The 12,165-nt window shown below is 36.4% G+C and overlaps 1 protein-coding gene across 4 annotated transcripts in view; it reads left to right on the top strand.

The window, feature by feature from the left end:
* LOC127858435 (G protein-coupled receptor kinase 5-like) overlaps positions 1 to 12,165 on the top strand; it is a 165,472-nt gene that overhangs the window by 13,245 nt on the left and 140,062 nt on the right. For 3 of the 4 annotated variants that reach the window (XR_008038888.1, XM_052395598.1, XM_052395597.1), the window contains exons 3-4: positions 6,433 to 6,545; positions 7,767 to 7,808. Coding sequence is in view for 3 of the 4 variants with exons in the window: in XM_052395598.1 (XP_052251558.1) it covers positions 6,433 to 6,545; positions 7,767 to 7,808 (155 nt within the window). In the remaining variant the exon portion in view is untranslated. The remainder of the gene's footprint in view (positions 1 to 6,432; positions 6,546 to 7,766; positions 7,809 to 12,165) is intronic. The other variant, XM_052395599.1, reaches the window with a different exon arrangement.

Below are 12,165 nucleotides of genomic sequence, written 5' to 3'. Positions count from 1 at the left end.
TCCCAAACATGCCCAATACATCTTGACATGAAATCATAATATACTTTTTTGTACAATTTATTGGTCCACTCATGTACAAAACAATACTGTTATGTTTCACTTGATGGGACAAGAGTCTTTATCCTTATTCACTTGCATTCCGGATGTAACTGTCTAAGATGCATAAACAATCCGTGAAGCGGATTTCATATGAACATATCGCTACAAACAGCTCCATTTAAATGCCAAAAATCTTGTTTAATGCTTAAAAAATAATTTATTCATGTTTCGTGGCTAACTACTGTACAAGTAGATATGAGCCTCGCGACGGGAAAACAGGGTTTATTGCATGTGCTTAAAGTGTAGTCCAAGATTAGCCTGTGCAGTCAGCTAAGGCTAATCAGGGATGACTTTTTCTACTTTAAAGGTATTTTTAGTTTAATATATAAAGCAGTTGAACTGTCGGTCCATCCGTCTGTCAGTCTATCTGTCCAAAAACTTTAACATTGGCCATAACTTTTGCAATATTGAAGATAGCAATTTGATATTTGGCATGCATGTGTATCTCATAGAGCTGAACATTTTGAGTAGTGAATGGTCAAGGTCATGGTCATCTTTCAAAGTCAAAGGTAAAAAAATAATCCAAGGGAAGTAACAAGCTTAAAAGGGAGATAATTTCTTTTTATGATTTGGCAGGTACAGATCATTTTCACAAGGTACATGTAAGTAATATTTTTTAAGGGGATAAAATAATAGGGGGCATTGTGATTCTGACAAACATATCTCTTGTTTTGTGTTTGGTTTAATTTTATGCAATTCAATATATGCAAAGCTTGAAGCCAATATGGAGAAACCAAATAATTATGTAATCTGGACCTTAGTATTTTGAATACTTCGTTTCTTATTTAAAACACCTTAAATGTTCAATGACAGTCTATTAGCAAGATACAGGGAAGTTTTGCTGAAGTAAATGTTAAAGGAACAGTTGACAGAATGAAAATCTAAATTGGTATCAAACAGTTTTTTTGAAAGAATGAGTACAAATAAATGGAACAAGAAGTGATCAAGTAATATTGCAAAAAATCCTGTATCAATTGAAAAATCAGAAGTATGTATCAATTGAGCTTGGTATTTTGTTAGCAAGTAAATGCCCAAAGGTACATTGTACATATTATTTCTGATTGGTTGAGTTGGACATTTATTCATGCTTTTGTTTTAATATGGAGGAAAGAGTTCCCTAAAGATCTGTCCGTTGTTTGTCTAATTAAAAGCTTTTAAATCTATTACAGCTCCTTTGAGACATTTGTACTAGGTGGTAATTAACATTATCATATCATTATTATTTACGTTACTTAATGACTTTTTCATTCGCAAGCCAGTGCAGGGTTTTTTTTTACGAAATTTGGGAATGGTTCCGGGTCCCTTTGGATTGGGAAAAATGACTGCGTTTTGATTGAACTTGGGAAATTAGCGTTGTTGTTGATTACTAAACAAATGCATCAAAGTTGAGAATAAAAGTGTTTTCAATATTATATTTACTAAGGTTCAATTTAAAGAGCTGGATTGGAGATGAAGTAAATGTGAAATCTACACACACACACACACAAATATTTTTTTGCTGGGAAACCTTCAATTGGGAATTTTTTGGTCCTAGTTATATACTTTTTATATACTAAAATATGTACTTTTTTGAATAGGGGATGGGGCTGATTACCAGCCGCGAATTTGAACAAAAAAACTGGAAGCTACGGTCAAAGTTATATCTTTGTTTTGTTTGTTTCTTCTCATTATACTGTTACCATGGCTTCATTGTCATTTTAACAGAAATGAACAATTTGTTGTTGTTGTGTTGTTGTTGTTTTATTGACCTGGACCACGTTAATTACGAAAAATGTTACATGAATGCTATTTTTAGCTCGTCTATTATATATGAAATTTATATAGTGAAGCTATCCTACTCATCCCGGCGTCAGCATTCCCATGTGCGTTAGCTTTGGAATGTTAAAGTTTGCGTACTACCTAAAATATTATCATTTCCCTTTACATATTGCTTTTATATTTTGCATACTTCTTTACCAACATTACCCCCATCTATAAACTACAGCAGACAACTGTTTTGAGCATTTTGTAAGAATTATGGCCCCTTTTTCACACAATAAAACGCATAAACCTTGAACTTGTACATTGTAGCAAATTTTTCGCGCGCTTTTGTCGGGAAATATACATGATGACTGTATATTGAAAGCATTTGTAAACGTTGTGTTAACATTAAAAATCGGAAGCGTGTTTAGAATTACAACAATTATTCTCATTTGGAAATTAAACGGAACATTTATTCTGGTGTTATATGTGTAATGAATTAAATATTAATTGGTCAAAACGTTTTACATGTCGTATATTCATTCATATTGTCGACATACCTGTGAATAAAAACATATTTGAATTGTTTAAACAATTATCTTTATTTTTATAAGCCACAGCATTTAAACAATTTTTAATGACAATGTTTTTATTTTTTGGCATGCCCAGTAGCACACTGCTAATGCGGTGTTGCACGGCGGTCGCTGATAAGAACGGAAATTGTCTGCATTTACCGACTAGGCTAAAGTAATACACGTCGCGGGTTTAGCGAACTGGGCGGAACGTCGCGTTTTACCTGGCTCTCAAACTCCGCGTAAACACTCGCTAGCAGGAATCAAAACGCGAAGTGAGCGCGTTTTTTGGGAAAACGCGTGGAGTGTACTGTAGATTGTGGAAAATATACCTGAACTCAGAATTGTCTATTTAGTAAAACTTCTTTAAAACCTTACAATCAATATGTTTCAATTATGGTCCTCTTCCACTTCCCACTCCCTTGCCGCCCTTCATTGCAAGGAAAATATTTTCAGTCACATAGTTCAACATATCAAAGCACTTAAGGAATTCGCCATTCTTCTGCAAGAAAAAATATAATTACTATTATCCCACTTTAACAGCGATTTCGGTTGATTAAAGCCCCATTGATTAAATATCATCTACATGTATAATCAACGGCAGGAAATGGAGTCAATATTTCGACAAAATGACGTCATAAATCCAGCGAAATTATCCAGTCAAACTAATTTTGTTTAAATAAAAAGGTTTACAAAATAAAAAGTCGGATAAATAGAATAATAGATTAGTGTTGATTATAGATCAGGTTTACCATGCTCGGCACGAAAACGAAAAAGCAATCGCCAAGGCTCGTGCTTTTTGTTTTCTAAGCCTCGCATGATAAACCTGATCTATCATCAACACTAACCTATTATTCTCTATATCCGTTAATTAGTCCTGCCGTTAAAACTATTTTAAGTATTGAACCCTATTAATAACCACATTAAAAGAGTATGTAATCGCAATATCAAATTGCCCCATTGGTACAAAAAGGTCACCATGTGCTTTCTAATTTCAATGTTGCATGGTACCTTTTTGCACCAATGCGTTGAAATACCACGAGATTCACCTTGTTAAAAACTCATAACTAAATTATTTTAATATAAGCACATTTTCACATTTTTGAGGTGAACATTAAAATAACTGGTTGTAACAAAACATTGTGGTTGTGATGCACATTTCTGAGATTCTGAATCTAACAAATATGTTTATGTACATGTTGTAATGAACATTACCAAGCAGATAAAAAATACTTATACCAAGCTACACTGTATTTTCAACTTTTACAATTACTCTCTTTAATGTTGAAAACATGTTGTTTTGGTTGTTATTTTCTTCCTGGGAAGGCGACACCTCCAATTCAAGGGTACTTGAAAACTTGTTGAAGCGTGACAGTAGTTTAACGGATGCATTAAATACATATCTTAGTGGTAAAGGGTTAAACAAGTTATTATTTATTTGAAAATGATTAAAAAACATGTTAATGTGTTATGAAGGAGCTTGAAGCAGTGCTCCAGCTAGGCCTTAATCGAAGGGCGCCGCGCCCTGCCCTCCCGAACATCCGCCCTGCCCCCCCCCCCCCTTACTGCAAATTGAAACTTAATGCAAGTTGAAAAATTTAAGATGCTGGTCACAGGGTGGGTGTTGACTATGCTGTATTTTTATGGGGTATATTGCTTTGCACATGTCCGTCGGTCTGTCGGTTGGTCTGTCGGTCGGTCCGTCCACCATGTGGTTTCCGGATGATAACTCAAGAACGCTTGGGCCTAGGATCATGAAACTTCATAGGTACATTGATTATGACTCGCAGATGACCCCTATTGATTATGAGGTCACTAGGTCAAAGGTCAAGGTCACGGTGACCCGAAAAAGTAAAATGGTTTCCGGATGATAACTCAAGAACGCTTAGGCCTAGGATCATGAAACTTGATAGGTAGATTGATCATGACTCGCAGATGACCCCTATTGATTTTCAGGTCACTAGGTCAAAGGTCAAGGTAATGGTGACCCAAAATAGTAAAATGGTTTCCGGATGATTACTCAAGAACGCTTATGCCTAGGATCATGAAACTTGATAGGTAGATTGATCATGACTCGCAGATGACCCCTATTGATTTTCAGGTCACAAGGTCAAAGGTCAAGGTCACGGTGACCCGAAATAGTAAAATGGTTTCCGGATGATAACTCAAGAACGCTTATGCCTAGGATCATGAAACTTCATAGGTACATTGATCATGACTTGCAGATGACACTTATTGATTTTCAGGTCACTAGGTCAAAGGTCAAGGTCACGGTGACCCGAAATAGTAAAATGGTTTCCGGATGATAACTGAAGAACGCTTATGCCTATGATCATGAAACTTCATAGGTACATTGATCATGACTGGCAGATAACCACTATTGATTTTCAGGTCACTAGGTCAAAGGTCAAGGTCACAGTGACCCGAAATAGTAAAATGGTTTCCGGATGATAACTCAAGAACGCTTATGGCTAGGATCATGAAACTTCATAGGTACATTGATCATGACTCGAAGATGACCATTATTGATTTTCAGGTCACTAGTTTTTTTCTAATTAAACTCCTTTTCTGGTCAACAACTTTAAACACTTATAATTATTCAACTTAAAATAATGAAAATATGAATTACTTAAGATAGAAAAAAGTAAGAAACCAGGTATTAACAAAATCTAAATTTTCACCAAAATTAAAATGTTTTGCTAATTTCAAAGAACATGTCCATATTCCCCATAAGGAAATTTTACTCACCAATTTTTTTGCTTTGACATTATCTTATATGAAGATAAATTATAGTGCCAATTCTTGTTGAATCCTTTCGTGTTCTTGCATAAAGGATTATGTATTGTAACAAATCACAGTGTACATGCACATGAATATGTGAAACTGACAGTTTTCTTGATGTTGACGTTAACACTTCAGTAAACTTGGAATCTGTGTCACAGGGTGTGATAATGTCAAACGCATTGAGTGGAGCTGTACTCTATGAGCAGAAAGTGGTTTTCCCTGATAAGCCTGTGTTGACTGCAGAGGCTAATCTTGGACAACAATTAACGCACATGCATTAAGCCCCATTTTCCCAGATCAAGGCACATATGCATATCATCAGTGTTAATTGATATAGGAGGGCTTTATAGATCGTTGTTTGATATTCTCATGTTTTAATGCCTATTTCTCCTGAGGTATGGTAATTTCTTTTGTTTTATAAATCGTAAATCTACACATCATACCTTACAGATGCAATGTGATAATGTCCATTTGCATTTTCTGAATAGGATTATTGTAAAAGACATGCACAAAAATGTTATTGATTGGGAAACATTATACTTGCATCTATTATATACCATCACTTTGTCCTGTTTGATGAGAGGGTTTTTGTCTAGTGTAATCTGGGGCAAAGCTATATTAAAACTATAAAAATGGTTGATTTAACATTTTGTATTTCCCAATTAACAACAGTCTGAAAGTCTGATTTATATGAATAAAATATACTTTATAATAAACCTGTAGAAGAATTACAACGAGTTCTTTATTGACCGATAAACAACGATGATGATTCTTAGACAATATGATAATATTGCAGTCGTAATGAGAGCTACACTTTTAGTCATTTGAGTCTCGCTTTTAGAAAAGCTGGAATAATGCATGTGCGTTATGTATCTTACAAGCCTTTGGAGTCCACACAGGCTAAACAGGGACCACACTCCCCGCCTTTATGAAGCTTTTTGTTTAAAAGAAGTCTCTTTAAAACAAACACCCAGTTTGGGCAGATAGTTATTTGAAGACTACACAGGGTTATCTGGGACAACACTTTAATATGCATTCAACACATTTCCCCTGAAGTGGATGATCCTTAACAAAATTCCATAAAATCTGAAAGTGTCGTCCCTGATTAGCATGTGCAGAATGCAAATTCTGATCTGGGAAGACACTATGTATATATATTAAGCCCAGTTTTCCCAGAAAAAGGATCAATTGAATGAATGATATGTTATTTAGTATGTTATCTATTCTTCTATTTCAGCCCTCACCTACAAATATATTGTTACCAGCCAGCCCATTGGTCGACTACTATTCCGCATGTTCTGTGATAGGAGGCCAGAGCTCAAGCGCGCCATACAGTTCCTAGACGAAATTGTAAGTGTGCATTGCTCTTAGAACGGGGCTTAACGCATGTGTGTAAAGTGCATCTGAAGTCTACACAGAATTATCAAGGACGACATTTATTTGCTTCAACTGGATATTTGTTTAGAAGGGTCTTTCTAAAAGTGGTAAGTGTAGTTCCTGTTCAGACTGCACAGGCTAATCTGGGACAACATTTAGCGCACATGCATTAAGCCCAGTTCTTGACGAAATTGTAAGTGTGCAGGGGGGGTATTATTTCAAAGCATTGCAAGTGCGTCGTTTCCTTGTCCTTAAATCATAAACACACATAGCTATATTATTTCTTAATAGGAATATTGCAGCAGAAAGAATTAATATTTTAATTGAATTATTATCTCAGGGCTTTTTATGCCCCAGGATCGAATAAGCAGGGGTATATTGTTTTTGGTCTGTCTGTCTGTCTGTCTGTCGGTCGGTCCGTCCATCCGTCAATGTCGTCCTTCAAGGTCAAATATATGGCTTTAAAGCGGCACAATAGGGGGCATTGTGCTTCTGACAAACACATCTCTTGTTTGTTTGCTTATTTTTCAGACGTTGTTCAGTATTATTCCCAATAGCAAAAAGAGTTAGTTGTAACAAAACATGTTGATAGCCAAATAAATCAGTTAACTGAACCGGATGCATGAAAATGTTGAAAGCGAAATCTTTATTAACCCTTTCCCCAATAAGAAGCAAAGTGAAAATGGCTTTTGCAACCAGCATAAAACCAAAACAGCCTGCGAGTACATGTAACTCGGAGGCTTTTCAGGTTTTATGCTGTTGGCTGCTCATCAGTAACTAAGGGTTGGAAATGAAGCCTTTAAAATTTAGTAAGAAAGGTATTTAAATAAATGTAACTTTCTAAGTGACTGCAAATGCGCCAAAATACATAAGTGGTAATGGATTAAATAATTTTTTTAAATTCACAGAAATTATGCATTATAAACTAGACTGTGGCATCTCTAAATCTATGCAAGCCACATTCATAGTCTCTGACTATCTGAGAACTGTCTGTTGGAAATCCTTGTCCATCAAAATCCAGCCAGATCTTGGTGGGTTTGTAGACAGCTTGAAATAAATCAAGCACATGCTACTTATGTTTATAGTTGTATATGTGCATGTATTTTACGATACTTACATATTTTGTATTTTTCATGTTACTAGAAAAGCAAACAAAAACAGTGATTGATTATATATGTTATTATTACAATTCAGGAAGAACTCCAGATTGATCCTGTTCATGACAGCTCATATACAGTAAGACAACGTTTAAGATGAGGATCTATAGAGCTTAATGATTTGCAAAATCATTTCAATCTCACTAGTTCTAAGTTCTAATGAAACGTTATTGTGCTTGATTAAGCTTGTACCGTTTGCATATTAATAACTTACACATATTGCCATGACTACAACAGTTAATATCCAGAATAATAATTCTTACCCAAAAGAGGAAGTATTGAGGCAATTTGATGTACAGCAATTTAAATCTACATAGATCACACTGAATTATAGGGACGATTTACAGTTATATGTTATTTAGTATTAATCAATCGAGGTCCTTATTAATAGATCAAAATGATTCAGTAGTTGTTATCAGCAAGGTCTAACAGAGTATGAAGGTCACAGTATATATAAAGATTGCCAAAACAAATTCAGTGTAAAGCATGTTTTAAAATTAAAAAAATAGCTGCAACACTTTGAGTGCAGAGACCCCCATTACCATACCTTTCGTTAAAGAGCCTTTGGAGACGAAATGATCTAAACAAAAACATTAGGTTATGAGATATGTAAGAAAAATCAACAAATATCAAAGTTCATTGTTTTACAACCATCTGTTTTTACAACCATCTTTTTTACAAGCTACTTTCCATTAAACCCTTTCCCACTCAGAAGCAAATTGATAATGGCTATGTGCAAACAGCATTTAACCAAAACAGCCTGCGAGAACCTCACAGTCTGTTCAGGTTTTGTGCTGTTTGCTGCTTATCAGTATCTAAAGGTAGGAAATGAAGCCTTATAAACTTGAATCTAGTTAGAAAAGTCTTAATTAAATTTACCTTTCTAGGGACTACAAATGTGTCCAAATACATATCTAAGTGTTAAAAGGTTAAAGTTATGCTGGCAACTTTCAAGGTCTCATCAACATCTACAACCTCTATGCAAAACAAACTGTTGTACAAAACAATGTTTTTCCTACCACACCTATTAACAATATTAATAACTGAAGTAATGGCAAGTGCCCATGCAGAAAATTGTGTCTTGAAATAAAATGGTGTTGATCTATTTAGGGAGTATAGTATTGCGCATTGAAATATTTAGTATACTGTAACCTGAACCAGGTTAGATGCTGATAAATAGATCACACTGAATATGAGGCTATTTACTCTAGAGACAGATGCTGTGTGAAGGTTTATCTCCAGGTTACACTGCATGTGGGGTACTTCCATTCCATTCTGTCTGAAAGTAAACATTATACAAATAACAACGAAAATAATTCAGGTTGTGGTGAAAGCAGGCAGCTGTAATGAGAATTGTGGTGAAAATTAATATAGGTTACAATATAATTGCAACAAAAACTTAACTGTTGATGAATATAGGTTTGTATTCAAGTACATCACAAACAAATGAAGGTTAAATGTAGGTCACATTTAAATAAAAACAAAGTCAAACCTCAATTAAAGTTTGCAAGTGAGAACATGATATGATCACATTAATGAAGGTAGATCCTGTGAATTAAGTCTACTGGTGATCACAGCCACATAAGAGCACAGGCAGCAGTATCATAAATTTGCCCACCCACCCCCTGGGACCCTACCCCCCAGTTTACCCCAGGGGTTCCATATTGTTAAATGTACACCTATTGTGTATGGTTTTACTTTTACTTGAATATTGACAAAAATACATTGTTTAAAAAACTAACCCTCGTAAAGTTATTATATATACACAAGGTATGAAACGCACTATATGTCTATTGCTGAAAGATTGTGGAACACTGGACGTGACAATTTTTCATCGAAAACACACATGTTCCCATGCAGTTGCCGACAAAAAGCAACTGGATTTTTTTAAAGACAGTTAAAGCAACGAGATTACACTACTAACCGATCTCCTGCTCGGCTAATAACGGTAACAGGTGTACATTTAACAATCTGGAACCCCTGGGGTAAGCTCGGGGGGAGGGGGGGGGGGGGGGGAGGGTGCCCGGGGGGGAGGGGGGGGGGCAAATTTTTGATACTGCTGCCTGTGCATAAGAGCTAAATTCTGGGAAAACTGGGCTTAATTATTATGTGCAGTCCGCAAAGGCTTATCCGGGACAGCACATTCCACTTTTCGTTTAAAGGAAGTCTCCTAAACAAAAGTTCAGTTTTAATAGCAACTGCTCATTTAAAGGCAGAATCTCTTTAACTTGCAACTATTTACAGTAGAAGTCATATGAACACAGAAATGCTTACCATCATCACTTTGCATGACATCACATCGTCATATCTCGGCCTCAACTTGATTCTAAAAATAAATTGTTTTTCCTATTGCTTGTTGATCATTCTGATATAGATTTCACAAAAGGGTTAATCGCGGTAATTCAATTAAATTTCAAATGACAAGATGAAGGTCAACACCATTGCTTGGTCAAGAGTGTCAACAGGCCACTTGAGGGTGAAGTGCTAACAAATGTGAAGTGTTTATGTGTTGTATCCTTTCACCAATTCTGCACCAGATAAATTGATTGTGTTTTCTAACCCTTGCCATCACAAGTAGGGTAAAAAGCATATTGTGAGTGTTGAATGTGACACTGTTGTACCTGCTAAACATTTCTGTCTGAGATACTGTAGTTTCACTCTGAAAACAATCCGTTATTGTTCAGGGTCAGGGTAGCCGGAAATTCTTAGATGTTGACTAGCACCTAACCAGCAATTCGCTAGCTTTGGGAAAACAGGGCTTAATGAATGTTTGTAACGTGCCATCCCAGATTAGCATGTGTAGTCAGCACAGGCTAATCTAGGGTTGACACTTTTCTGCTTATACTGTATTTTGGTACGAAATTGTCGTCTATAATTAGCCTTTACAGACTTCACAGGCTCATCTGGGACAACTCTAAATGCCCCCCCCCCCGCCGCCGCGTCTTTTATGCCCCCCTTCAAAGAAGAGGGGGTATGTTGCTTTGTTCATGTCGGTCCGTCGTTCGGTCCGTCCACCAGGTGGTTGTCAGACGATAACTCAAGAACCCTTGGGCCTAGGATCATGACACTTCATAGGTACATTGATCTGACTTGCAGATGACCCCTATTGATTTTCAGGTCACTAGGTCAAAGGTCAAGGTCACAGTGACAAAAGTCGTATTCACACAATGGCTGCCAGTACAACGGACAGTACATATGGGGAGCATGCATGTTTTACAAACAGCCCTTGTTTCCTTCATAAGTGGCTGCTCTTCACTGATCTCCATAGAAAGTGATCACAAATCAAGATATTCACATACCAATGCATCTGCCTGTCTTGAGGTAGGCCCTGTGTGATAGGAAATGGTGGGTAAGATAAGTAGAAATTCTATGTGAGAGAGAACCGAAAGTACTCTTTGAGATTGTAATCACTGACAGGGGTATCATTGGGATGCTGGTAGGTGATCAGGCAAACATTGTGCAGGAATTCCTACATGTAGTGATGAATGTTGCTATCATTATGATTCCCCACCTACAACAACTCTGAGAGTGGAGATTAGACAGAATGATGTACTGTCCGCTCTGAACCAATCTTGATTAGCTGATCTTTATAAAATATGATAAATATGAAGCATGATGATGATGATGATGTAAATTACATTAATTAACAGTGACTATAACCATGATATCTTCAAAATAACTAGAAGATAATAAATATCAGGAACATTCATGATGTGGTAAATACGTAACAGAATTTCGGAACTTATTTTACTCATTACAGTCTTAAATGGTACCATAGGTAGGAATGTTCCTAGGGGGTGGGGTCAAGGTGGGTTTCTCCACCTTTGCCGCCGTAGGCGTAGAAAATTTTGAGAATAAGGCCAGATAATGGTGCATCATGAAGTATATCTGGAAGGTTACAAGTTAGGATTTGGAATTGATAACTTGACTGTATTGGAGTGGGTTATACCTATTTTTCTATCCTTTGATCATAGTGACTTTTCTCATATAGAATCTAAATACAGTTTCTGACGTACGTAATACCATAGGAACTGTGAAAGCAATCATTAAGTATTTCAGAGAGAGCCCTAAGAGAAGACGGCTTGTTCCAAACACACCATTAATGTAAAGCGAATCAAGGTGGACTGCAAAGTAAAAAAACATACGAATCTTCGCTCACCATTTCAACGAAATACGCCGTCAGTTAGAATATTTAGCGCAAAACAAACAGAATACATAAGGACGACAGACCACACATCTGCTGTGGACGGCAAGTGGAACGGAGACATTTGTGATAACCCTCCACATAATATTCGTCCATTAAGAGCCCATCACGCAAGCACTTCAGGCTGTTCAATAAGACATGATTGGTGTTAAAAAAACACGTTGATAATCTGACATCGATGTTCACCGATCATCTAGAAAATGCGGATTCAATTTTTGCAGAGGATACATTC

This window comes from Dreissena polymorpha, chromosome 14 (genome assembly GCF_020536995.1).
Source record: "Dreissena polymorpha isolate Duluth1 chromosome 14, UMN_Dpol_1.0, whole genome shotgun sequence".
In the NCBI taxonomy this organism is placed as follows: Eukaryota; Metazoa; Mollusca; class Bivalvia; order Myida; family Dreissenidae; genus Dreissena; species Dreissena polymorpha.
Note: the sequence above shows the minus strand (reverse complement) of the source record. Positions and strands in the feature narration are given on the sequence as shown.